The sequence below is a fragment of the Schistocerca nitens genome, chromosome 1 (genome assembly GCF_023898315.1).
Source record: "Schistocerca nitens isolate TAMUIC-IGC-003100 chromosome 1, iqSchNite1.1, whole genome shotgun sequence".
Taxonomy (NCBI): domain Eukaryota; kingdom Metazoa; phylum Arthropoda; class Insecta; order Orthoptera; family Acrididae; genus Schistocerca; species Schistocerca nitens.
The window spans coordinates 1,181,568,133-1,181,591,694 of NC_064614.1; the positions used below are offsets into that span (position 1 = coordinate 1,181,568,133).

Here is a 23,562-nt window from a genome sequence, read left to right on the forward strand (position 1 = left end):
AAGCTTCTTCATCTCCCAGTAACTATTGCAACCTACATTCTTCTGAATCTGCTTAGTGTATTCATCTCTTGGTCTCCCCCTACGATTTTTACTTTCCACGCTGCCCTCCAGTACTAAATTGGTGATCCCTTGATGCCTCAGAACATGTCCTACCAACCGGTGCCTTCTTCTAGTCAAGTTGTGCCACAAACTCCTCTTCTCCCCAATTCTATTCAATACCTCCTCATTAGTTATGTGATCTACCCATCTAATCTTCAGCATTCTTCTGTAGCACCACATTTCGAAAGCTTCTATTCTCTTCTTGTCCAAACTATTAATCGTCCATGTTTCACTTCAATACGTGGCTACACTCCATACAAATACTTTCAGAAACAACTTCCTGACACTTAAATGTATACTCGATGTTAATAAATTTCTCTTCTTCAGAAATGCTTTCCTTGCCATTGCCAGTCTACATTTTACATCCTCTCTACTTCGACCATCATCAGTTATTTTGCTCCCCAAATAGCAAAACTCCTTTACTATTTTAAGTGTCTCATTTCCTAATCTTAATTCCCTCAGCATCACCCGACTTAATTCGACTACATTCAATTATCCTCATTTTGTTTTTGTTGTTTATTTTATATCCTCCCTTCAAGACACTATCCATTCCGTTCAACTGCTCTTCCAAGTCCTTTGCTGTCTCTGACAGAATTACAATGTCATTGGCGAACCTCAAAGTTTTTATTTCTTCTCCATGGATTTTAATACCTACTCCGAACTTTTCTTTTGTTTCCTTTACTGCTTGCTCAATATACAGATTGAATAGCATCGGGGAGAGGCTACAACCCTGTCTCACTCTCTTCCCAACCACTGCTTCCCTTTCATGTCACTCGACTCTCATAATTGCCATCTGCTTTCTGTACAAATTGTAAATAGCCTTTTGCTTCCTGTATTTTACGCCTGCCACCTTCAGAATTTGAAAGAGTATTCCAGTCAACATTGTCAAAAGCTTTCTCTATGTCTACAAATGCTAGAAACGTAGGTTTTGCCTTTCCTTAATCTTTCTTCTAAGATAAGGCGTAAGGTTAGTATTGCCTCACGTGTTCCAACATTTCTACAGAATCCAAACTGATCTTCCCCGAGGTCGACTTCTACCAGTTTTTCCATTCGTCTGTAAATAATTAGCATTAGTATTTTTCTAGCTGTGACTTATTAAACTGATAGTTCGGTAATTTTCACATCTGTCAACAGCTGCTTTCTTTGGGATTGGAATTATTATATTCTTCTTGAAGTCTGAGGGAATTTTGCCTGTCTCATACATCTTGCTCACCAGATGGTAGAGTTGTGTCAGAACTGGCTCTCCCAAGGCCGTCAGTAGTTCCAATGGAATGTTGTCTACTCCCGGGGCCTTATGTCTTTCAGTGCTCTGCCAAACTCTTCACGCAGTATCATATCTCCCATTTCATCTTCATCTACATCCTCTTCCATTTCCATAATATTGTCCTCAAGAATATCGCCCATATATAGACCCTCTATATACTCCTTCCACCATTCTGCTTTCCCTTCTTTGTTAGAACTGGGTTTCCATCTGAGCTCTTGATATTCATGCAATTGGTTCTCTTTTCTCCAAAGGTCTCTTTAATTTTCCTGTAGGCAGTATCTATCTTACCCCTCGTGAGATAAGCCTCTACATCCTTACATTTGTCCTCTAGCCATCCCTGCTTTGCCATTTTGCACTTCCTGTCGATCTCATTTTTGAGACGTTTGCATTCCTTTTTGCCTGCTTCATTTACTGCATTTTAGTATTTTCTCCTTTCATCAATTAAATTCAGTATCTCTTCTGTTACCCAAGGATTTCTACTAGCCCTCATCTTTTTACCTACTTGATCCTCTGCTGCCTTCACTATTTCATTCCTCAAAGCTACCCATTCTTCTTCTACTGTATTTATTTCCCCCATTCCTGTCAATTGTTCCCTTATGCTCTCCCTGAAACTCTGTACAACCTCTGGTTCTTTCAGTTTATCCTGGTCCCATCTCCTGAAATTCCCACCTTTTTGCAGTTTCTTCAGTTTTAATCTACAGTTCATAAACAATAGATTGTGGTCAGAGTCCACATCTGCCCCTGGAAATGTCTTATAATTTAAAACTTTGTTCCTAAATCTCTGTCTTACCATTATATAATCTATCTGAAACCTTCTAGTATCTCCAGGGTTAAGAAGTTGTCAGACATTATTTTGCTAATATTTTTCTGAAGTTTGTGATCTCATCCGTTGGTCATTTCTTAAGGCTCTCCACCGTGATCATGAGATCATCACTCTATCAGCATGGTGTCAAGTTATTGCTTATCCCAATTATTTTTGTACCTTCAGTGATGTATATTTACTTCTAACTCTGCGTTATCTCTTCACTGAAACTAGACAGTTCTTATCAATGTACGATCACGGACCTACTCTCTCTCAGACATACCCCTTCGTCTAACCTCATCCTAATTACAGGTTGATCTCTATCTTTCTGAGTGACTTGCCCTTCATTTTTAACCTTACGCAATCTATCCCCCTCTGCTCCATGATGAAGAAACTGTTAGTTTAAAAAACAGGATAATCTGTACCTTTTACATGGAGCTATCAGTACTAGTACATGTTTCACCTCCTGAAAGTATGTGTCGCCACCAAAACTGTGTCATAATTTACTTACTGATCCTTCCTCCTCTTTTGTTCAAGCATCATACCCTATTACCCTCATTTCTGATTTCGTTAAATATAATTGTTGCTATTTCGTTATGTAAGAACACCAGAAAAACAGTTTTGTTCTGGAAGCTGAGTGTGTGGTGATATGCATGAAATATTTGCTCTCATGTACAATTTACGCTGGTCAAAGCAATTAGGTAAGCACTCTGAAGTTCATCAAATGTTTTGGGGAGAATAATGGAGTCACTTTATATGAAAAACACAGAGCTGTTCACCAAGATAAGTGGCTTGTTAGAGTTTGTTGATTACTGGTGATTAAAATAATGATGACTTTTGACACTTCTGCACAGAGGAAGTGTTGGGAGGCACTGCAGCTGGCACAAGCCAAAGGTTCCTCACTGACTTTTGGTGCATAGTGGTTAATGGGTTATCAGTGAAGCATTGTTAAATAGTAAATGAATGACATTACTGACCAGAGGACTGCAGTCAATAACTATTTTTATAAATACTCAAGTTAATGGCGTAAGCGGCATTATTCCTAGGTATGAATCCTCGGGTCAACGGAAGCGTCCGATTCCACTCGTCTGCTTTGATCCATCACATAAGGGTGTTGTGGTGTGTAACGTCATTACGGCGCGGAGTTTATGAGTTGGTTGTGTTTGTAGATGTCGTCTTGTTGTGTTTGATGATGCCCGCCCCCCCCCCCCTCTCTCTCTCTCTCTCTCTCTCTCTCTCTCTCTCTCTCTCTCTCTCTCTCTCTCTCTGTCTCTCTCTCTGTGTGTGTGTGTGTGTGTGTGTGTGTGTTTTGTTTTCCGTAGTTGTAGGTGTTGGTTTTTTCGTATCAATAGTTATGGTTGACCTGTACAGGTCAAGGAAACTGACCGATTCCAATTTTTATATGTAAGTATTGGTGTTCATAGGCGCCATATTGGAAACGCTTAGAATAGCCATTTCCGCCATATTGATGATGTCATGGGTCAAAGCAGACGGTTGGAATCGGACACTTCCATAATCCTGGATCATCACTACCCTCTTGTTTGGAGACAAACCTGGCCGGTGCTGGAGCTGGTGTTGACCTTCACGGATACATGTTTCATCAACTGTGTTCTTTGTATGGCTACTATGAGGCATCGTATGTAATAACTTCTTCCATCAGCATTTCCTGCTTATTAACATTAAACTGCATGTTTAGTTGTTGTTTCTTGCCACATAACTTTTCACCTAGGTCGATCTAATAGGACTGAAATGAGTGTGGTATGGAGGAGGCCTGATTATGCTACATTCCTTTGCTGTAACCAGTTCATTGATGTAGTAATGTGGCATTTTTGGCTTGTACAGCTTTACGAGTTGCATTAATTCTGCCTTATCCATATGAGCTTCAGTTTTCTCAAGTGGAATATTTCTGTGTAGGTAGAGAAAAATACCTGCTTTCCTCCAGTGCATTATCAGAACTTTGTTCAACACATCACTGTGGTATAGCACATTGTCGATTACTACTGTTGAATTTGGGGAAATATTTTGTAGCAGCAAATTGGAAAACCAACCTCTGAAATATGCAGTGTTTTTTCCCTTATGACAGTAACCATTTCTTCTGGAATGAAACAGCAATAAAGAGCTTGGAACAATGATACGAGCCGAACCGGCGTGAAGGACGATTGTGCTGCCATCCTTTCATACCATTGCTTTTGTTTTGTCTTTGGCTGTGTGGTCTTTGCAGTCTTTTGACAATGTGGCATGCATTAGCTCATGTCTCCAAAAGCCACACAATGTCATTTGATTTAAATACTGCTCACAGGAGGCAGATATCGATGTCTGCAGGCTAGTGTGTTACTTCTCTCAATGATAAGCATCTGAGATGAATACTTTTCATGCCGGGTATCAAGCTTGTAGAGACAGTTTCAAAGAGACAACTTACTACCATGAAATAAATCTTCTTTGATACTAGAAGGAAGTTTTCTTATTGTGGTGCACTCCTTGTACTGATAACAACTACAGTTCAAACCTGCACCCAGCCATTGTGATCTAGGTTTTCCATAATTTCCCTTAAGGCACATGCCGGGATGGTTCCTCTGAAAGGGCATGGCCGACTTCCTTCTCCATTCTTCCTTAATCTGATGGGACCGATAACCTTGCTGTTTGGTCCCCTGTCCTATGTCAACCAGCCAACCAATAATGATCCTATACGTGTCTACATATTCAATCCCAGTGAAATGTGTCTATCTTGGTTTTCTGTCTGTTGTAACTTCTTTTCTTTCCAAGTGTTTCCAGGAAAGAATAACCTGATGGTGCTTCATCATTCTTCTCTTCCTTCTCCTTTCCAATTTACAGCACCATAGACCTAACAATTTTCAATGCAGTGGCTTTTCTATCCATCACTCTTGAAACATCTAAACCTTTGCACTCCATGTCAAAGCACTGTATACAGAGCACACAAATTGTGGCCTTGTCTGCAAATTGAAATTCCCCATCCAACCATGGATACCTTTAAAGCAGTGAATGTGTTCTCATATGCCCACTTTTATGACAACTCTCATTTAGAGGCATATCATATTGCTACTACAGAAACTCTTAATACACATATTCACAGAAAGCTTTGACAAAGTTAAAACACCCCAACAAACAAAGAAGAAAATAAAAAAGGAAAGAAGCACCACACTTCACAACAAGAGGAGAGGAAAACAGAAGCAACTGATGTTTAACTTCACAGAATGCGCTATATCTGCCGATCTGTTACTGGCATAGGAGGGAAAATGGGCTCAGCATTGGTGTCGCCTGGGCAACAGCTTTGTGTCACTTCCACCAGACCAAACTGTCAAAAGTCACTAGTTATTTTAGTTGACAATAACTATGGCTTGTCTACTGCATCACAGTACCCCTCATTGACAGTGTTATAAACTAATTTCCATCATCTTGAATTCTGTAACATCATGAGCCATTAGTTGGTTAAATACTGGTCAGTTATCATGTGGCATATAAAATGGCATTTGACAGTATCATAGCATTATTTCATGAATGTAGACTTGATTTCAAGAAAACTGAGGTAAAAATAAATGTAGAATCTTCTGTGAGCAGCTTTTTGGAATAAATGACTGAGTTTAGGATGTTACGTCTGATCACCAGTCGAGATCAAGTACAACTTTGTATAAGCCAGGAGTGTTAAAGACTTTTTGTCAGAGCCTATTAGAAGACATCCTCCTGCCTCATCTTATGTGATTAGATTAGATTAGAGATTAGATCCAATTTTCATTCCATAGACCCAAGAAATGAAATGATTCACATGGGTGTGGAACATGTCAGAAAGTATGACATAAAAACATAAATCATTTGAATATAATACTTACTACCCTGATCATTTGTCAGGAGATAGTCGAAAATAAGTTAATACAATGCAATAAACTGGGACAGCTAATATTTACAGAATTAACACACTGTGAAAATGAAACACTGTTATGCACTATTAATAAATTTATCATACGCAAAATACCCAATCTTGACTGTTGTGACCAAGTGTTGTCAAAAAATGAAATCTAACATATTTTTACCTAAGCTGACTTAGCAGTCTCTGTTAAGATATTCATCTATGGAACAGAAGGAATTGCCTATCAAAAAGTCTTTCAAACTTTGTTTAAACCATGCTTTATCTGAAACCAAGTTTTTAATGGTTGCTGGCAATTTATTAAAAATGTGTGTTCCTGAATATTGGAATCTTTTTTTGGGCCAAGGTAAGTGATTTTAGGCCTTTATGTAGATTCTTCTTATTCCTAGTATTGATACTGTGTACTGGGCTATTGGTTGAAAATAGAGATGTATTACTTGCAACAAATTTCGTTAAGGAATAAATATACTGAGAAGCAGTGGTTAGAATACAAAGTTCCTTGAACAGGTTTCTACAAGATGTTCTCGAATTTACACCACAAATGATTCATATCACACGCTTTTGGCCGGCCGAGCGGTTCTAGGCGCTTCAGTCTGGAACCGCGCAACTGCTACGGTCGCAGGTTCGAATCCTGCTTCAGGCATGGATGTGTGTGATGTCCTTACGTTAGTTAGGTTTAAGTAGTTCTAAGTTCTAGGGGACTGATGGCCTTAGATGTTAAGTCCCATAGTGCTCAGAACCATTTGAACATGCTTTTGCACCCTAAAAACTTTTGCTCGGTTTGATGAGTTGCCCCAGAATATCATCCCATACCACATAATAGAATGAAAATAAGCGAAGTATGCAAGTTTTTTTTATATTTATATCTCCTACATCTGACATCATTCTCACGCAAATACAGACTTTTTTAGGCGCTTAAGAAATGCTGTGGTATGCCCTTCCCAACTGAATTTATTATCGAGTTGTAATCCCAGAAATTTAACACTGTCAACCTCTTCGATCTGCATGTCTTCATATGTTATACTCATGCTGGAAGGAAATCTCTTACAGGTTCTGAACTGCATATTGTGGGTCTTCTCAAAGTTTAATGACAAAGAATTATCTTTAAACCACTTACAAATGTCAGTAAAAATTTGATTAGCAGCTATTTCTAAATCTGTACTTGAGTTGCTACTTATTGCAATGTTTGTATCATCTGGAAACAAAACAAACTTAGCATCTGGCAATGTAACAGATGAGAGGTCATTAATATACACAAGAAAATGCAATGGAACCTTGAGGAACACCACATCTAATTAATTCCCAGTCAGATGAAGACTGACTGCTTACTGCATAGCTATTCCACGATGACACCCTTTGTTTCCTGTTAGATAGATAAGACTCAAACAATTTCGCAGCATTGCCGTTGCCACAATAATACTCTAATTTACTTAGGAGAATGCTGTGGTTCACACAGTCAAAGGCTTTTGGCAGGACGCAGAAAATGCCAGTAGTCTGTAATTTATTATCTAATGAATTACGTACATTCTCACAGTGTAAATAGCTTTCTCAATATCAGAACCCTTCAGAAATCCAAACTGTGACTTGGAAAATATATTATTTGCAGTCAGATGCTTAAGGAGACACTTGAAAACAACCTTTTCAGATATTTTTGAGAAAGCCGGCAAAAATGAAATTTGTCGATAGTTTGATGGTATCTCTTTATCGCCCTTCTTGTAAAGAGGCTTAACTTCAGCACGTGTTAACCAGTCTGGAAATGTTCTGCTGATAAGAGATTGATTACACAAATAACTTAAGATAGAACTTAACTCGCTTTAGCACTCTTTGATTAACTTTGTTGTTATCATACCCACTGGAATACTTAAATTTTTAAGGATTTTATGATGGATGCTACTTCGTTGGGAGATGTGAGTGTCATTTCCATTTTACTGAAGTTATTTTTAAAGACTGGTCTCAGATACTCCATTGCACTGTTCACTGAACCTGATAACCCCAAGATGTCAGTAACAGAAATGAAGTAGTTGTTTAAGAGGTTTTCAACACTAACTGTACTTGTTGCCAAAGTTTCATTTACTTTTAGAGCTATCTGTTCCTCTTCCTTTTTGGCCCCACCTGTCTCTGTCTTCACAATATCCCACACAGTTTTTATTTTGTTACCTGATGTAATTATCTTTTTCTCATAATAAAACTGCTTCGATTTCTGGATTACTTGCTTCAATATTTTGCAGTATTCTTTGTAATACATTACAATTCTAACCTCAGAGCTGTTCCTAGATAGTAGATAGTGTCTCCTTTTTGTCCCACATGATATCTTTATACCTTGTGTGATCCATGGTTTATTTTTTGACTTGTGTGTAAGTTGAGTTACCTTTAGGGGAAAACAATTCTGGAAAGTGGAGGCAACTTTATTAATGAGTGCTTTGTATTTTCCATTTGAGTCAGATGTATTGTAAACAACTATCCAGTCCATGCCTTTGAGCAATTTCATGAACCTCTCAATTTTTGACTTATTTATTATCCTCCTGTGCTCAGATTTAATAGATTTTTTAATTCTGACAAGTTTCAACATTTAACGCAATATGCTGCATGTCATGATCAGATAGCCCATTTACTATTGGTTTTGTGATATGACTTTTTTTCCCTAGATTTGTCTACAAAGATATTATCAATAGCAGTCTCAGAGCATTTACATATCCTAGTAGCAAAGTTCACAGTAGGAACTAAATTGAATGATAGTGTTACTGGCTGCAATAATTGTTCACTGGCAGAGATTCTCAATAAATCCACATTAAAACCCCAGCAACCACCATTTCCTTGTTTTTTTGCTTTGAGATGGGACAGCAGAGCTTCCAGACTTTTTATAAAGAGGTTAAAATTTCCTGAAGGAGATCTGTATATACCTACTAGTATAAAGGACTTATTATGAAATACTACTTCTGTTGCACAAGCTTCTAAGTGCTGCTCTGAGCAAAATTTATTATTATCAATATTCTTGAAATCAAAACAGTTTCTGACAAATATGGCAACTCCTCGTTTCTCCATATTTCCTCTAGAGAAATAAGAAGCTAACTTGAATCATGTAACATTTAACTTATCTATATCAGTGGTCACATGATGTTCAGAGAGGCTGATTATATCTACTGGTTTGCTCAACTCTAATTCTTCAACACAAATAAGCACCTCATTAAGTTTACCCCTTAGTCCTCGGATATTCTGATGCAATAGTGATAGCTGATTTTGTGCACTGGCTGAATTACAACTGCATGAACCTGCAGCAGGCCTAAATGTGGATGATGGAGGTACATTTGAACACCTTTCTTTCCCTATATGAATCATTTTTCGTAGCCACCATACCACATAAACTGTAATGTACAGAAATATTTTATCACATTTATGGTAATATAGATCTTGAATCTTTTTTCACGCCCCTGTATGAGAGTACTCCGTCATTTTAGGATCTGCAGAACTCAGTATGTGAATGACTGAATGAAAAGTGCTGCACTTAGTGACACAAGGGGAACAAAAGAATCAGTGCTTAATATTTTTAAATATTGTTTGGAAAAATAAGAAGTATTCATTGTGATGTCTTCAGATATTTATATTAAATGTCCTACTATCCCATTTACCTACAGTGACAAAAAGAAAAGGTAGAATCATCTATGAGCAGCTTTTTGAAATAAAGGCTAAGTTTAGGATGTTACATCCCAGCACCAGTCAAGATCAAGTACAACCCTGTATAAGACAGGTGTTTTGGTGTGGCTATAACAAAGGTGCCTACCACTGGCACGCCACTCACAGTCAAGTGGACAATTGCTAGGGATCTTGTTCTCACAGAGGAGACAGCATCTGTGGGAGAGGATAGTATTTGAGGTACCTTTAGTGAATGTGGTATGTGTATATAGGTAGCTATCCCAGCACACTCATTCGCTGCAGCTCCCTGTCGTTTGGCAGCAGTCCAGATGATTTCCAGATGCATGCAGACAGCATTTAACTCATTTGTAGTGATATGAAATTAAGTCGTAAGTACAGCAGGTAGTAGACCAGTTCATTGGTAAGGTACAGGGAAAATAAAATAAGTGTCCAAAATATACTGCTTTCCTCAAGTGTGTGAGACTCATACCAAATAGGACTATAATGCTGTGCACATAAGAAGGCAGATAGTGGGGCGATGCACTGTGCAAGGACCAGTGCATCACGTGATGATCCAGCCAGTAGCATCATTCTGCCACATCTGTCCATAGCACTTACTTCGGGGTGTGTGTAGAGTATTAGCATAGATTTTAGTTTTGGTATGTCTGTAACAAAGGTTATTAAATGTATCAAAAAAGGGCAGCACAAATGGTCACTGGTTTGACCTAAGGGGAGGGTGTGCTACTACATTTGTTGCTTGTAGATTCCATCATCCTACAAGTGTTACAGAATGCATTGTGAACTCAAATGGGAATCCACGGAGGGAAGATGGCACTCTTTTCATGGAACATTATGAAGAAAATTTAGAGAACTGGCATTTGAAGCTGACGGCAGAGCGATTCTACTGCTACCAATGTACATTTCATGCAAGGAACACCAAGATAAGAGAAATTAGGGCTAGTATGGAGCCATAAAGATAGTTGTTTTTCTCTTGCTCTGTTTGTGAGTGGAACAGAAAGGAAAATGACTGTTAGTTGTAGAAGGTACCATCCACCATCCTCCATAAGGTGGCTTGTGAAGTATGTATGCAGATGTAAGTACATCAAAGGCCACTGACATTTTCTGTGACATGAATTGTGGGGTCCTGCCCACTCGTCTCGTGTAGGGTGCCTAAAAGATGCTGTGCACTTGGAATGCTGTACAACAATTCAAGCAAATAACATTAATAGTTTTTATCACAATAAAGAAGATAGACAATACTTAGCTGTGCATTACAAGAACGTGTCGCAAGCGATATGCGACAGGCAGACAGACAGTGTCTTTCTCGATATACTGTGTCCATACAAGCAATGGATATCGATAAGTAATAACTGCTATTGTAGTGCTCTCCTAGTGCAGGTCTAGTAGTATGCAGCCGAGGCTGGCAGTAGCAGTGCTTATATTCCCTTCTTGTAGAGGCCGCTCCTGTCGTGGTGCGGTCCTTGTCAGCGGGCTACTGGCTGACGTCGTCTCACAGCCTTCTCTGCTCTTGCATTCTCCGTCATTGTGCGGGCGCTTGTGGTTACACCGGAACATGAATAACAATGCCACTTTAAGAAAACTGTAATGTAGTCACAAGTAATGATGCAAAATGATTCAAGTCAAGTTGCTCTAACAGGAAACAAAGAGTAATAGTATGGAAAACCCATGAATGGAGCTGTCAGCAGTTGTCAGTCAGTTAAAAATGGTATTGTTGCATCAAACAGTGAAAACTATAGGATGGAAAGTCAACAATGTAGAAAAAGATAGATTGCTATTTACTATAAAGATGACACATTAAGTTGCAGGCAGGCACAATTAAAAGACACAGGTAAATTTTTGGCCACAGAAAGAGAAAGAAAGGATGCATCAATTTATTTTAACCTATGTTAAAGATTTTCTGAGGTCACAAATGTTTTTGTCCCCTCTCAGTGAATTAAACAGTTAATAATACATGCTTAATTTTAAATAAATCCTGTTTTTTTTTTTTTTTTTTTTTTTTTTCCCCCCCACCAAATACTGGGAAGTGCTGTTTGACTTAATAGTTTTAGAAGTTTTATGTGATGACCAACATTTGATGTGACACACACATTACACCCAAAGTGTTTCCTTAAATGACTCAAAAGACTTTTGTGGGCATTTCCTGCGCGCTTTAAAGCAAACGGCACTGTGGTGTCACCGCCAGACATCACACTTGCTATGTGGTAGCTTTTAAATCGGCCGCGGTCCATTAGTATACGTCGGACCCGCGTGTCGCCACTGTCAGTAATTGCAGACCGAGTGCCGCCACACGGCAGGTCTAGAGAGACTTACTAGCACTCGCCCCAGTTGTACGGACGACTTTGCTAGCGACTACACAGACGAAGACTCTCTCATTTGCCGAGAATATAGATAGCATAGCCTTCAGCTAAGTCAATGGCTACGACCTAGCAAGGCGCCATTAACAGTATATTGCATGTATCTAAAGAGTCTAACTTGTATCGCCAAGAGCGATGTACACCAGTGATGGATTAAAGTTAAGTATTCCAGCAGCTATGTACTTTTCTTTATAGCATTCATTACGTATCCTGTTTCAGACCTCACGCCAGCCTGCGTGAGTTTAACGCGTGCATTTCGGCCTTCTCTAGCAACATATCAGGCACATTGTGTATAACAATATTGTTCTTATACGTAAAACAGTTAGATGAAACAGCAAAGAAGGTACAAGAGGAATTTTGTTGCAGATGATGATTTCAGAATATAAAGAAATGTAAGCACATACTGAGTGACTTAGGTAAAAAAACGTTAAATCTGGAGATGCTCTTTTCACTAACTGACGCATCACAGCAGTTTGAACTAACAGTATTTCCTCTAGAAAGTTTTACTACTCAATTACCCAACACAAGATACTTTTAGGCTGGTAGCATATATACTTAAGACATGGTCCTTTGTACCAAAGATAGAGGTTGATTTCGAAACAAGCTGCCAACTTTAGTTGTTTGGCCCCAGTTTTTTTTTTTCATGGTCTCTTACTTCAGTAACTACTGTGGTCATTTGATACACTACTAATCTTATTACAACAACACAGCTAAGGACTCACTTATGTTTTTTCCTTAAACAATTGCCTTCTAGATTACTGTGATGCATTACTATTTTTTTCACAGAAAATAGATACTCAGGTAGCAGAATACTTGGGGAGTGCACATGAGGGTTTTTTAGGCTAGGCAGTTGTCTGAGGTACTCTGATGAACACACACCAATTGATATTAAACCAGGGAAGTCAGACAGCATTCAGAGAAAAGACACTTCAACTGTCAATATTTTATCAGTAAATTGCAAAGTATTTATAACAAAGTTCCCAAATTTACTGTTCTCCAGGAAAGTTCTTAGCTCAAATTATTCTCGGGACTGAGCGCTGACTGAAACCCGAAGAGGAAAGCTTGGAGATATTTAGCAAGTCATATAGTGTATATCAGAAAGAGATATTAGAGGCCATAGGAGGGGGAGTGTTCATTGCAGTTGACAAAAATATTCTCTCTATTGAGGTCGAAGTGGGAGTGTGACAGTGAAGTTATCGAGTCGTGTGCAACAGTTTCAGGTGAAACTAAATTAATTGTTGGATATTTTTACCTGCCATCCGATTCTGCTGTGACAATTCTAAAGTCATTCAAAGGAAGTCTGTGGTCAGTAGCATGTAAATGTCCAGATCATGCACTACTAGTTGGTAGCTACTTTAACCCTTTCAGACCTGGTGGTCACAATTGTGTACATAAAGTTTGTTCGCTAATATTTCGCTGACAAGAAATGTCAGGTGCATCCAAAACCACTGTGGACATTTGTGTATGTTTCTTTTAGCCATGCTCCAGCAGCTGCTGCTCTCTTGTGAGCAGTCTGTGAACCACATAGTAAAATATACTCTCTGGTGTTTTCTCACTGTGGGAAGCCATTACTCATTGACTTTATTTGCTATTATAGTCACTTTGTGGGTTTTGTCTATGAATGTTTTGTGTGGTTTCCTTCTTTTGGAAACATTAGACGTTCTTTCAGAGGAATTTTCAGCAATTTCATTCAATTCATATTTGTGTTATGTGTCAGGTAAGATTAATGTACACATTTGTGTACAACAGGTCCTTAATGGTGTAAAATAGGAAAAATAACCCAAAATGTGTCTCAGCTATATTTGCATGGCTATGGTAGTTATGTGTGGTAATTTTTCCATTAATTTTGGTACCAGCAGCAAATAGGAGAATAAGTGACCTATACATATGATTTTATTTTATATTGCTGGCTTTTGACTTAAAAATATGGATAAGGAATATCTTTCTGTGGAGAAAGATTGGGACTTGATTATGGACATAATTGAAAATGGTGGCGTTTCTGACATTAGTTTGAGTGGAGATGAGGATGACAGTGTACCACTTATTGAAAGGCAAGCTCCACAAATAGTAAAACGTGTTGGAGCAAATAAAATGGGCGTGAATGATGTGTGTAGAGACACCATATCTGAAGACGATGATGATGGAGAGGTGGTGGATGCTGAAATGAATTTTTTATGCAATGAAAACAACCCAGAATTGCATAACCTGTGTGACAACATAATGATGACACCTAAAGAATCCATAAAATGGAAATGAAAGCCTCTCAGTACCATTGCAGAAACATACAAATCTCCAAATTATGAAGAATCTCTCTTGTGTTCTCCAATGCAGTACTAAAAAAGATATATACCAGATGGTTTGTTCACTAGCATGGCAGCACACACTCATATTTATGCATTACAACGAGGCAAATCCTCATTCAAGCAGACAACTCCTCAAGCATTAGAGATGCTATTTGGTTTGCATATATTGACTGGCACCTTGAAATTTCCCAGATTATGAATGTATTGGGATACAAGCCTGAAGGTAAATGTGTTTTGGGAAAACATGTCAAGAGACAGATTTTTAGAATTATGAACAGATTTACTCTTGATGAACAATCTGGAAAAGCCACCTGAAAATAAAGATAAATCTTACAAAGTCAGACCAATTTACTCAGCCATTTGAAAACGCTGCAGTCAACTTCCTATAGAAGAGAATGTTAGTGTCAGTGAAGAAATTATTCCTTTCACTGGGAAGTTTTCTGCAAAACAGTATGTCAAGCAGAAACCAAGTCCATGGGGATTCAAAGTCTTCATGTGAAAAGAGTGGAATAGTGCATGAGTTTCTTTTGTATCAAGGTGCTACAACTGAACTAAATACCACATACTGTAAAAAAATTGGGTTAGGTCTTGCTGTTGCTTTAGAATTTTCTGTTCCACTCTGAAAAAGTAAAGGTCATAAATTATACTTTGACAACTTCTTTTCACCTTATCACTTGTTTCAAGTTCTGAAATCTCAAGGCATCAGTGCAGCAGGTACTGTCCGTCAAAACAGATTTGGAAAGATTTTTAGATGATAAAACAATAATGAAACAAACCAGAGGTTACTGAGAATAATCACTAGTGCTGATGACATTACCATGTGTAAGTGTTTAGACTATAGGACAGTTGTACTGTGTTCAAAGTTTGTTGATATAGGCTCAGTGGATGAAGTTGAGTGTTGGGACAAAAAACACCATAAATGGGTGAAAGTAGAAAGACCTGAAATATTGAGAAGATATAATCATGCAATGGATCGTGTGGAACTATTTGATCAATTGATAAGCTACTACAGAGTTTTCATCAGATCTCGAAAATGGCCTTTCCATATGATTTTTCACGCTGTTGACTTTGCCAGCGTGCAGAGTTGGTTGGCATACAGACGAGATGCAGACAACCTGTCTATCCCAAAGAAGAAGCAAATGGACCTTCTTTCATTTCATATCAGGGTAGGAGATAGATTGATACTGTGCCAGAAGAAAGTGACTGAAAAGAAGAGGGGGCATCTGTCTGATGAAGGACTGGCTTCAGACATGAGAGTCATACCAAGAAAAAGAGGAGAATTATGACCAGCTACAGAGATACAGTTTGATTCCATTGACCATTTGCCTTTGCATGATGTAGGGGCTCCAAGTCACCGCAAATTTCCAAAATGTACAGGGCAGTCTAGAATTCAGTGCAGAAAATGTAAAGCACATTTATGTCTCCAAAAGGACAGAATTTTTTTTTACAGTTTCATACAAAACCATAAAATCAGTGTTTTGATCATTGTTGTTTAAATAATAACTGTAATTTGGAATTATTTCAATTGTTTCTTCTGTTGTAAAGTGAAATAAAGAGTGGCATACTTGATCCACAGTGTTAACCTCCGTAATGTATGACATGAAGCTCGAGACCTGATGAACACAATTGTGTACATTAAATATCTAGAAAACTAGAGATCATATGAAATTTTTTTCTTAGAAAAATGTTGTCAGGAGACTCACCTGAATGTAAAAATTATGTCAGATATTTTTTTAATAAGTAAATAAAAAATCAGGTCTGAAAGGGTTAACCTACCGAGTATAGACTGGAATATCTGTAGATACATTGCAGGGGCAGATAGTCCTGCAAAGTACTTTTGAACACGTTTTCTTATGGCTGTCTTGAGCAGCTAGTTCAGCAGCCCACATGCGATGGAAATATTTGAGACCTCGTAGCTTTAAATAGCCAGACCTTATCAACAAAGTCAGTATAGAAATGGGAATTAGCAATAATGGTGTCATTATTGCAACTGTTGTTACAAAAGTTAATAAATCAGTTAAGAAGGCTAGGACAGTGTTTCTGCTAGAAAGAACAGATAAGCAGTCGTTAGCGTCCCACTTAGACAGTGAATTGACATTACTTAGTTCCAGTAAGGAGAACATAGAGGAACTGTGGGCAAAGTTTAAGGAGAATTATGCGCCTAGTAAGTGAATTAAGGACAGAAAAGATCCACCATGGCTTAATAAAGTGAGGAAGCAAAGGCTATTGCAGTCTCAGTTCAAAAGAGAACACGCAGATGACAAGCAGCAAAGATTAGTAGAGATTCATGCATCTGTGAAATGATGTGTACGAAGCATACAACTGCTACCACTATCATACCTTAGCAAAAGATGTGGCAGAGAACACGAGAAAATTCTGGTCCTATGTAAGATTGCTAATTGAGTCTAAGGCTTCCATCTAGTTACTTGGTGACCAGTCTGGCGTGGTAACTGAAGGTAGTAAAACAAAAGCTGAAGTTTCAAATTTCACATTCAAGAAATTGTTTACACGGGAGAAGCATACAAACAAACCGTCGTTAGACCATAAAACAGACTCCTGTATGGACGACATAGTAATAAGCATCCCTGGTGTAGAGAAACAGCTGGAGGAGTTGAAAACAAATGTCATCAGGTCCAGATGGCATCTAAGTTCAGTTTTTCAAAGAGTAATGTATAGCACAGGTCCCTTATTTAGCTTGCATTTATCATGAATGTCTCACCCAGCACAAAGTCCCAAGCAACTGAAAAAAAAAAGCGCGCGAACTCTTGTGTGTAAGAAGGATGAAAGAATACACCCACAAAATTACAGACCAATATCTGTAACATTGGTTTGCAGCAGTATTCTTGAACATATTCTCAGTTCGATTGTAATAAATTTTTGTGAGATTTAGAAACTTACATCCACAAATCAACATGGTTTTAGAAAGCATTGCTCATGCAAAACTCAGCTTTCCCTTTTCTCACCTGATATACTGTGAACTGTGGATGAAGGATAACAGGCAGATTCCATATTTCTAGATTTCTGGATAGTGATTGACACTGTACCCTATTGCAGGCTTTTAAAGAAGGTACGAGCATATGGAATAGGTTGATAGATATGTGAGTGGCCCGAAGACTTCTTAAGTTATAGAATTCAGTATGTTGTCCTTGATGGCAAGTGTTCATCAGAGACAAGGGTATTGTTAAGAGTGCCCCAAGGAAGTGTGATAGGACCACTGTTTTTCTCTACATACATAAATGATTTGACGGACAGGGTGGACAGCAATCTGGGGTTATTTGCCGATGATGCTGTGGTGTACGGTAATATGTCAAAGTTGTCTGACTGTTGGAGTATACAACATGATTCGGACACAATTTCTAGTTGGTATGATGAGTGGTAGTTAGCTCTAAATGTAGAAAACTAAGTTAATGCAACTGAGGAGGAAAAACAAACCCACAATGGTTGGATATAGCATTAGTAGTGTCTTGCTTGAGACAGTCACATCGTTTAAATATCTCCATGTAACATTGCATAGTGGTATAAAACGGAACGAGTGTGTGAGGATTGTGGTAGGAAAGGTGAATCGTCGACTTTGGTTTATTGGGAGGATTCTAGGAAAGTGAGGTTCATTATGGCTCGATTGTTTGGGATCAGTACCAGGTCATATTAAAGAAAGACATCAAAGCAGTTCAGAGGCAGGCTGCTAGATTTGTTAATGGTATGTTCAAATGACATGCAAGTGTTATGAAGATGCTTTGAGGAATCCCTGGAAGAAAGATGATATCCTTTTCAAGGAACACTATTGAGAAAATGTAGGTAACCAGCATTTGAAGCTGACTACAAAACAATTCTGTTGGCTCCACCATACATTGCACATAAGGACCACAAAGATACGAGAAATTAGGGCTATATAGACAGGCATATAGATAGTCGTTATTCCCTCATTCTATTTGCTAGTGGGACAGGAAAGAAAATGACTAATAGTGGTATGGGGTACCATTTTCCATACTTTGTAAGGTGGATTGCAGAATATTGATGTAGATGTACCCTTGTGCATAAACAGCAATGATTTCCTACCAAACCAATTCTTTGAAATGAACTCATGCTGCTGGCACTGTTCATAATTTTGATTTGAAATGTGCCCCTATAAACTCCTGCAAATATTAGATATTTGGTGGCCTCATCATCTGACAATAAATTCTAAATTAATTTATCATCATCGTAAATTCTTTTGATTATTTGAATTAGTATTAGTTTCTGTACTCACTTCTGCAATTTTATACTCTTGATTGGCCTCTTAGGGACTTCACTATCATGTACGTTTGTACCTTAACTATGGAATTGTTTTCATGCACTTTCAACTTTTACTTTCTCTCAAACATTTTGCAGATTTGCGATAAAGGAAAAATACCCAATGAACAGGGCACGAACTCATGAAGGAGCACCATCTCTAGAAAAACTTCAGTCAGTATTTGCATCAGCTAAAGAGGGTGATAATCTAAAAAAGATATTGAACACAAACCTTGGTAAGTATTACATAAATTTGGTAATGGTTCTATAATGAGGGTGTTGGTAGGAACTATCAGTTCCAAAATTTTGTTATATGTTTATGTGAAAGAAATATAATTTTGACAAGTTTCAGACACTTGCAAAGATTTTTGCAATTTAATAGTGTTTCACATTACTTATTTCATAATAAATTAGTGTTATGATTTACAGTTTGTAAATAAGTAACATATCCTGTCATATTAGTTCTCTCATTTAATTGGAGTGTGTATTGTTTGCCTTTATCATAAATTAACGCTACTCTCAAATTTTCTTTGTGACTATAACCTGAAAAATGCTACGGAGAAACAGTAAAACTTGTACCAACTTTTTGCCATTGTAATAGAGATCTCATTTTTGGTTATAAATCACTTACGTTCCAAAAAACTACTGGTAATATTTGTAGCATATCAAACTCGTAAATTAAAAGAGAATCAGCAAACTCAGTATAAAGGTATTTGTTTTCTATTGTGTTAAATACTGTTCCAGGCATAAGTTGTTTGTTGACTGATATGTAAAATATTGTACCAGTTATAATGCAGCCCCAGTGTGTTTGCTGTTCTCAGGCAGGAGATGAGTTGGTTGCTGTTTGTGAGCAGCTGGAAATCGCCCTGACTTCCTATCATGCAGTTTAGAGACTGTTGTGAATGGGTGTGTTGGTAGTAAAAATGGCAACATTAAGTTTCTCAATAAGATCCTGAATGTAGGCTTTCCACAACATTCTTCTGTGATCTGGACACCTAGAAATTTGAACTGTTCAATTTCACTAAGCACATGCCCATTCTGTGAAATTAAAACATCGGGTTTTGTTGAATTGTGTGTTAGAAACTGTAAAAACTGAGTCTTATTATGATTTAGCATTAGTTTATTTTCTACAGGGTATGAACTTATGTCATGAACAGCACTATTTGAAACAGTACCATTGTTGCACACAACATCCTTTACTACCAAGCTAGTGTCATCAGCAAACAGAGATAGTTTAGAATCACCTGTAATACTAGAGGGCATATCATTTATATAAATAAGGAAGAGGAGTTGCCCCAGCACTGATCTCAGGGGCACCCCCCATTTGACTGTGCCCCACTCAGACCTCACATAATAGCCATTCTCAACACTGTGAATAATGACCTTTTGCTGTCTGTTGTTAAAGCAAGAGGCGAACCAATTGTGAGCTACTCCCCGTATTCTACAGTGGTCCAACTTCTGGAGCAATATTTTGTGATCACACCCAAACACCTTAGTTAAATCAAAGAAGATGCTTAGCATTTGAAACCTTTTGTTTAATCCACCCAGTACCTCACAGAGAAAAGAGAATATAGCATTTTCAATTGTTAAACCACTTTTAAAACCGAACTGTACAGTTGATAGCAAATTATGTGTCATAAAATGATCAATTATCCTAACATACACAGCCTGTAGTAAACACCGATGGCATAGAAATAGGTCTAAAATTGTTTACATTACCCCTTTTTCCCTTTTTATAAAGCGGCTTTACTACTGTGTACTTTAGTTCTTCAGGAAACTGACCATTCTTAAAGGAAAAATTACAAATATGGTCAGGTAAGGGCTAACATGTGCAGCACAGTACTTTAATATTCTGCTAGGCTCTCCATCATATCCATGAGAGTCAGTCTCCTGCTTTTCAGTATCAAAGAGGAGTATTTCAAGACATCAGTCTCAGAAAGGCATTTTCCAAGAAAGTTGTATGATTTCCTGTGGAAACAAAGTTTTTATTTAATTCACCAGCAATGTTCAGAAAGTGATTGTTAAATACTATACATATATCTGACTTATCAGTAACAGAAATATATTTACTACAAACTGACTTTATATCGCCGGCCAGGGTCATTAGTAGAAACGGAGCCCAAACTTAGATTCAGTAAAGATGGAGAAGGAAATCAGCCATGTCTTCTCAAAGAAACCATCCCAGCATTTACCGTAAGTGATTTAGGGAAATCATGGAAAGCCTAAATCAAGATTGCTGGATGTGGGTTTGAACTGTCGTCTTCCCGAACATGAGTCCAGTGAGCTACCCACTGCACTACCCTGCTTAAAGAAACAGAAACTACTGCATAATAGATATAAAACAAAGCATAGATTAGTAGCTAGATAGATGGTGAATGAAATGCATGTGGCAGCCAAGGGAACAATGCGTGAAACCGTCAATGACTTCTGTATAGATTAGTGTCAAAAGATCTTCCACAAGAACCAAAGAAATTCTGCACATATGTAAAGGCTGTTAGTGGCTCCAAATTTAGTGTCCAGTCACTCATGGACAAGGTAGTAACTCAAAATTGAGAGCAGTAAAGCAAAAGTGGAAATGCTTAACATTTTTTAAAAATGTTCCTTTACAAAGGCAAACCCAGGAGTATTGCTGCAGATTAATTCTCGTACCACTAAAAGGTGAATGAAACAGAAGTTAGTGTCAGTGAGAAATATCTGAAATCATAAAAACTGAACAAAGCCCCAAAGCCCAATGGAATCCCTATTGGATTTTACACCCAATTTGCAGCTGAGTTAGCCCCTTTGTCAACTATGATCTACTGTAAATCTTTCAAACAAAAAACCATGCTCAGTTGCTGCACAGGTCACACCTGCGTATAAGAAGGGTAGCAGAAGGGATCAAATATCCTTGACATCCGTTTGTTGTTGAATCTTAGAACATATTCTGAACTAAAACAAAATGAGAAATATCAGACAGAATGACCTTCTCCATGCCAATCAGCATGGTTTTCAAAAGTATGGGTCATGTGTAACCCAACTCATGTTTTTCTAACATGATTTCCTGAAAGTCATCGATCAAGGAAGTCAGGTAGATGCAGAGTTTCTCAGTTTCTGAAAATCATTTGACTTAGTACCACACCAACACTGATTATCAAAAGTGCGATAGTATGGTGTACCAAATGAAACTTGTGACTCATTTGAGCATTTATTGGTAGGACACAGCATATTATCCTGGATGGAGGGTCACCGACAGATGTAGACGTAACTGCCCCCAGGGATGTGTGTTGGGTCCCCCTGCTGTTCGTGTTGTATATTATTGATCTTGTGAACAATATTAATAGTAATGCCAGACTTCTCGCAGATGATGCTGTTATCTACAATGAAATGCAGTCTGAATGAAATGGTACAGATATCCATTCAGACTTTGATAAGATTTCAAAGAGCTGCAAAGGTTGGCAACTTGCTTTAAATATTCAGAAATGTAAATTCTCCATTTCAGAAAATAAAAGAAACATAGTATCCTAAGAATGTAGTATATGAGTCGCAGTTGGAATCTGTAAACTCATTCAAATACCTGGGTATAACACTTTATAGGGATATGAAATGGAATTAACACATAGGCTCAGTCTTCCATAAAGCAGGTATCAAACTTCAGTTTATTGATAGAATATTACGGAAATGCAATCAGTCTATAAAGGAAAACTAAACTCCGTCCGAACAGGCCATGAAGGCCCAATGGTACCGACCAGCTGGTGTGCCATCCCCTCAGCACACAGGCGTCACTGGATGCGGATATGGGATGGGGGGGGGGGGGGGGGGAGTGGGCACATGGTCAGCATACTGCTCTCCCAGCTGTATGTCAGTTTACGAGACTGGAGCCACTACTTCTCAATCAAGTAGTTCTTCAGTGTGCCTCACAAGGGTTGAATGCACCCCACTTGCCATCAGCTCTAGGCAGACCAGATGGTCACCCATCGAAGTGCTAGCCCAGCCCAACAGCACTTAACTTCAGTGATCCAACAGCAACTGGTGTTCACTACAGCAAGGTTGTTGGCAATTTATATACGAGATTGCTTACAATCACTCATGTGACCCACAATAGAATATTGCTCAAGTATGTGGGACCTGTACCAAATAGTACTAGCAGGGGATTTTGAATGTATACAGAAAAGGGCATCACGAATGGTCACAGGTTTGTTTGACCTACAAGAGAGTGTCATAGAGATGATGAAGAAACTGAACTGACAGGCTTTTGAAGATGGATGGAAACTATCCCGAACAAAATTTCAAGAATTGGCTTTAAATGACTAGGAATATACTACAACCCTCTTCATATCACTCCCATAGGGACCATGAGGAAAAGATTGGATTACCTACGGCATGTACAGTCGTCGAACAATGATTCTTTCTGTGCTCCAGATGTGAATGGAATGGGAAAAAGCCCTAAAAACTGGTAAAGTGGGACATAACCTCTGCCATGCACTTCACAGTGCTTCACAGCGTATGGATATAGTTGTAGATAGGCAATATTTGCAGAAACTAATTTCATTTCCTTTTTGTGACCATTAAAGTAAACATAACATGCGATTGAACTGGGGAAGGTGATAAACCAAATGAAAACCCAACTTCTAGTGCAGTGCTCAGGTATCACCTTCAATTTATGCAATGTTAGTGGTGATATTCACCCTAGCTTTTGTTATTCAGCTGCCTTGTGATGGTTGTGCATTGGCACATTCAGTATTGATAGAAAGTGTTGTTGACAGTGTTCACTATTGTGTGATATCCATATGACTTTTCTTTCTAGAGGTTTTCATGTGCCATGTAAGTTGTACTGAATAATAGGAAATTTAAAACATCTGTGAGACTTGCTTCTGCTCTTCCAACCCAGTATTAAGTGGCTCACCAACACATACTGGTCTGTTAGCAGAGAACAAGGTGGCACATAGGCTAGGGCACTGGAT

At 38.3% G+C, this 23,562-nt stretch overlaps 1 protein-coding gene across 1 annotated transcript in view; it reads left to right on the forward strand.

Moving 5' to 3' along the window:
• LOC126200594 (ribosome quality control complex subunit NEMF) overlaps positions 1–23,562 on the forward strand; it is a 74,182-nt gene that overhangs the window by 2,487 nt on the left and 48,133 nt on the right. Inside the window, exon 4 of the mRNA XM_049936721.1 lies at positions 18,722–18,858. Coding sequence (XP_049792678.1) covers positions 18,722–18,858 — 137 coding nt within the window. The remainder of the gene's footprint in view (positions 1–18,721; positions 18,859–23,562) is intronic.